Below are 5,741 nucleotides of genomic sequence, written 5' to 3' on the forward strand. Positions count from 1 at the left end.
TTTTACACGTTTCATCTGTGAAAAACACTCAAAGATAAATATCTAAAAACATGAAGTCTTTGAGTGTTTCAAATGTTTCAAACAGGAAATCACAAAAAGGACTTTGAGTTCCTGAGTTTAGATCCAGGAACTGATCTCAGACCAGCATCTGACCTCTTTGGTTTGTTTCTGTATTTTTCCAGCTGAAGAACAACTTTGACTCATTGTGTCTAAAACAGAGACGTGTTAAATGGCCGCCGTTTTATTTTGAAACTCTATGGTTGTGTTTTAGTCTAAAGGGGCAGAAAGGTCCAGATCCAGGTCCAGGTGTTCTACCTGACCGGGTCTCATCAGACTTCACTGATTCATCAAACCGTCAGAATAAATCAAACAACATCAGATAACTGAGAGACTACCAGGTTAATTCAACATGGATCAATAATCACAGAACTCTAACACATGAAGAAGAGATCAAGAGTCTGTTGAACACAATACATGAAATACTTTTCAACTTACTTTTTTTAAAGTATACGAACACAGCTACAAGAACACCAACAAATAAAACAGAACCGAGAACTGCAGCAACAATCATCCATCCAGGGGAGGAAACTGAAAGAGAAGAGACATCATCATCATCATCATCATCTTCACAGTTTAACAGGTGGATTAAAGTAATGTGGATTTAATGACTATGTGAGTAAATATAAATAATAGAATCTACTAGAAGTCTGGATCACTTTACTATAGTTCAGCCCTTAAAAGAAAAACCCTTATGAGATATTAAATCTTTGATATCTAGTCTCATATCATATAGATATAAAGTCTTGTTTCTCTCCCACAGTGAAGACAGAGTGAAGATTAAATACAAACTCTAGTGGATTTAAAATGAACAAACCTTTAAAAACAAAAGGATGTTTGTGTATAAAGAGTTCATCACAGACTCACCTGAGTCTTGCTCTGATCTGGATCCTAAAAGGAGAAACAGAACAAATATCATCAAACTGAAACCTGTTCTATTTATTAAATCTGAGACTCTAATGACGTGAAATTGACCCAAATTCTTGTGACGCTGTGTCTTTAAAACCTATCAGCGTTGAGATGCTCCTCCTTCATCACTGATGTTGTTGAATCAGGAAATAAATATCAGAGCGCTACGATACCTCATATCAGCAGAGACCAAACTATGTGTATAAATGTGTGTGTGTAAACCAGAGACTGTCTATGGTACAAACAATGAATAGACGCTGCCGTATTTACGCCTGGATGATGTTATGTTGAGTGTTGATGGAGCTGCTACAATGTTAGCTTAGCATAGCACCGATCGATCCAGACTCCATTCAGAAAACATGTATTTTAAAAGTGATTTATCTCGTCGTCTTGTGGAGAGAACTATCTAAACATGAATTCTGATTTTTTATAAATCTGCATCATTACGTAGTTATTTCTGCATCTTTTTTTTCCGTTTATTGCCATTAAATCACAGAAAATTTAAATTTATCAATATAAAAACATATTGTCATGATTATCATCTGTTAACTCCTGCTTTCAGACTTCTGACACATTTGCAAACGTTCACTCTTCTTTCATCTCCAGTTTGACTTCAAGTCTCAACATGAAGCCGACTTCTCTCTCACTTCTACTTTTAATGAAGAAACAAGCTGCTGCAGTGAAGTCAACTTCATGTTGGTCATCAGTGACTCTCATTGAAACTCAGTGTTATAATAATAATAATAATAATCTGAAAGTGTTATAATAAAAATAATAATAATCTCAAAGTGTTATAATAATAACAATAATAATAAACTCAAAGTGTTATAATAATAACAATAATAATAAACTCAAAGTGTTGTAATAATAATAATAATAATAATAAACTCAAAGTGTTGTAATAATAATAATGATAAACTCTAAGTGTTATAATAATAATAATAATAATAAACTCAAAGTGTTATAATAATAATAATAATAATAATAATAATAATAATCTCAAAGTGTTATAATAATAATAATCTCAAAGTGTTATAATAATAATAATAATAATAAACTCAGTGTTATACTAATAATAATAATAATCTCAAAGTGTTATAATAATAATAAACTCAAAGTGTTGTAGTTGAAGCTTCACTTTGCCTCCATGTTGTCAGACTAGTAGCAGGAGGTGTGATTGTTTATATTTGAGTTAAATTTGATCTTAGTTTTTAGTTTAGTTTTTAAGTTTAGTTTCTAGTTCAGAAATAAAAAACTAAACATCAATAACTCATATCTACATCTTTGAGTCCTCATGTGGTTTATATGATTCATGTGTGACTCAACAGCACATCTTCATCTTCCTCACAGTTCACTTTGAGTTCAGTAACGACAACATTGTTGAAAACTAATAAAGCATGAAGAACTAAATTAAATATGGAATGAGAGGAAGAATCTCACCATTAACAGACACGTAGATCTCAGCCCAAGTGCGTTTGTTGGTTTGATCTGTGGTGACGCAGCGATAGCGGCCGGTCTGAGTCACAGTAGTCTGCAGGATGACGTCGTGGCTGCCTCCTCTCTCTGAGAACGTTGGTTCATTAGCAGGAAGTTTGTTTCCATCACTGTCCTCCCACTCTACCCTCAGGTCTGGAGAAGCACCTCGAACGACACACTGTAACAACATTCCATCTTTTGTTTCATCAAGAGAAGTGACGGACGGCTCCTGAGCTGCACCTGTGAGGATAAAAGAAACAATAGAAACAATAAGAGACAGTTAAAGACAGAGAGAAAGTGAGAAGCTCAAATCAAACATCCCATCATCATCTGACAGATAATCTCATATTTAAACACATTTAACTTTCACTAAAAGTGAAACTATTTAATCTCGTTTATTAACAGAAGACGTTAAACTCTTTCAGTGATCTCGTGAATGTGTTTTCTATTAAAGTCAGATATTAAAAGGTCTTTAACGAGCAGCATCCACTTCATTAGGTACACCTGATCAGTGTGGTTGATCCTCCATAAAGGCTCCTGTTTCACATCTCTTATGAATAAAATAGTCTGAATACAATTCTTCTGTTCCAGCTCACTAAAGATCTGATGAATCTGTTTGATTGATGAATTATTGAGCTGTGAATCATGATTTATGAATCTGAATTCATCTTTAATCTGAAATACATTCAGAAGATCTTCACCAGCTTCTGAAGGTTTAATATTCACAATAACTACAATTATTAAATGATAATTCATGTTTACAACCTGAAGGAGAACTGAGTCACATTAAGATGTTTTACATTTTCACTGATACAAAGTGTTTATTTGTTCATTCATTAAATGGCATTTGAGGTATTTATTACTTTGTAATATTTACTTATTAATATTTAGAGATTAATTTGCAGCAGAACAAATGATCATATTATTATTATGATTATTTAGTGAGCTGAGAGGAGACAGTAGTTTCTTCATTTACTGGAGAAGAATTAAATTTATTTATTTATTATTATTATACCCAACTGTAAATCTGTAAATTACACTGCTGACATGTTTAGACATGAGACAATATAAAATATAATGTCATGATTATCCTGTCAAAATAATTCACATTATTATCCCGATAACTATCAAAATATGCCTAAAACTTAAACTGTCACTTAAACATACAGGAATTTATTTTCTTTACATTTAGTTTAGAAACAAAATGTTTCATTGCATCACAGATAGGACACGCCTCCTTTTTAGTGAGAAACATCTTAAATGAGGTCATCATAAGTCATCAGGTCCATCTACATAAATAAAGGAGAATAAATACAAACTAAACAAACAAACATTGTGAGTCTGTTTACATGATCTGACTGTTTATTTCTCTACACGAATGTGATCACATGACTTTAAAGTCATGTGATCACATTCATGATTCTCCTGATGGTGTAACATCTGTTAACATCTGTTAACTCCTGTTTTCAGACTTCTGACACATTTACAAACCAACAACTTTCAAATTATTATTATAATTATTATTATAATTGTTTACTGAGCTGAGAGAAGAGCCAGTTGTTGCTTCATTCACTGGAGAAGAATTAAAGTTATTTATTTATTTTCACTCGTCGTGGTTCAGTCCTGAAGCTGCACTGTTCCACCAGTTAACGTGATCCAGGAAACACTTAGTGTGACTTCATGGAATCAAGTTGTTACCAGAAACATCACTGTATGTATTCAGAGTTTAAGTGTGACGTCTTCACCACAATTCACTCTGAGTTCAGTCTGAACACACTGTGGCAAACCAGGGGAAAAGCCGAGCAGACACAGCACAGGAGGCGGATCCCCAAGCTCAGGGTGGGGGAGGTGATAGAGGGAGTCTACTATCCAGTGCAGGTGCTGCAGCCACTAGGCACGTGGCATTGGTCACACCTGCAGCCTATCAGGTGATTAGAGGGAGCATATGTTCACAGGGCTGTGAAGCAGCAGCGGCAGACAGAATGGGCAGAAGACTACGAGGATCTCCTGAACCTCTGGAGAGGAGCTTCAGCAGACGAGAGGTAATTCAGCGGACTCGGCGCTCTCCTCTGCTCTGCCCACACAGGACGGAGGAATCGTCTCACACTGGCTGTAGACCGGAGAACAAAGACCCCGACCGGGAGGAATCTCTTGTTGAGTTTGACCTCGCCCCCCTTTAGCTGTCTAAAGCTACCCTGTTTATTAAAGGACTCTTTTTGTTACGTGTTTACTGTCTCTGAGTCTCCTGTTTCATTCCTGAATCTTGCCTCCACGTCACTTATTTTTAAAGTAACACTTAAACTATTAGAATGAATTGAATGTAAAAGTGAATATATATTATATAATCTATATAAAGAAGCTCACCACTGATGTGCACAGAGGTCTCAGCGTGGATCTGATGGTTGATGGTCCTCTGAGTCACTACACAGCGATAATTGTCCGTCTTGGTCACGGTGATGTTGAGTTTAACGTAGAAGCTGCCTCCTCTCACTGAGAACGTTGGCTCGTCAGCAGGAAGTTTGTTTCCATCACTGTCCTGCCATTCTACTGCAGGTTGTGGGTTACCATGAGCTTCACACTGCAGCAGAGACCAGTCCTTTGTTTCTTTAAGTGATGCGACGGAGGGCTTTGGAGCTGCACCTGAGAACACAGTAGAATAAATAGATTATAAAGACTGATTACAGGAATAAAAATATAATACCAGGATGCTTCTTTCATGTCTTCTCTGATGTTTTAAATGTGGTTTAAACATCAGAGAGAAAGAGATAAATGTAAAATCGTATTTAAAACCTTTAAACTGACTGTAAATGTTACATTAAATCTGCACATTAAATCTAGTTATGAAATATAAAATAAAGATTCTTCTAAAGGTATGCAGACCACTGATGTCATCGTGTCTTAACTGTGTTTTATCATGCTGCCTTAATGGAAAATAAATCAGACAATATGTTGAACTATATTCATGAAAGATTTGACCAGAGTGTTGTCTTTTACTTTTATAATATTATTTTTGCAAAATATAAGTTTTAAACATAACATAACATCTCTATAACAGCTTGAACTGAAGATGAAGATTTATGTTATTATTCCTGAGCTGTTTAATAACAATGTTTAGTTTGAATTATATTTATTTAAATTAAAGATTCAGTGGATGAAGTTTGTAATGAGTTGTTTTCATTGTGATGGACAAAAAAGTGTGAACAATGTACAATAAATATTATTTCTACTCGTTATAAAAAACGCTTTTAAATTTTTAAATAAACCTTTATTGACACAAACTTAAGAGATGTTTGTATATA

General features: G+C 34.6%; 1 protein-coding gene across 2 annotated transcripts in view; it reads right to left on the minus strand.

The window, feature by feature from the left end:
* Nucleotides 1-11: 11 nt before the first annotated feature.
* The window catches only part of LOC116377052 (V-set domain-containing T-cell activation inhibitor 1-like), a 10,421-nt gene continuing 4,691 nt past the window's right edge, over nt 12-5,741 (minus strand). For both annotated transcript variants that reach the window (XM_031838586.1, XM_031838587.1), the window contains 3 exons: nt 4,807-5,082; nt 2,407-2,682; nt 12-588 (listed from right to left, as the gene is read on the minus strand). In XM_031838586.1, the coding sequence (XP_031694446.1) occupies nt 422-588; nt 2,407-2,682; nt 4,807-5,082 (719 nt within the window). In that variant the 3' untranslated portion in view covers nt 12-421. The remainder of the gene's footprint in view (nt 589-2,406; nt 2,683-4,806; nt 5,083-5,741) is intronic.

The sequence above is a fragment of the Anarrhichthys ocellatus genome, unplaced genomic scaffold (genome assembly GCF_004355925.1).
Source record: "Anarrhichthys ocellatus isolate YVR2014 unplaced genomic scaffold, GSC_Weel_1.0 scaffold840, whole genome shotgun sequence".
Classification (NCBI taxonomy): Eukaryota; Metazoa; Chordata; class Actinopteri; order Perciformes; family Anarhichadidae; genus Anarrhichthys; species Anarrhichthys ocellatus.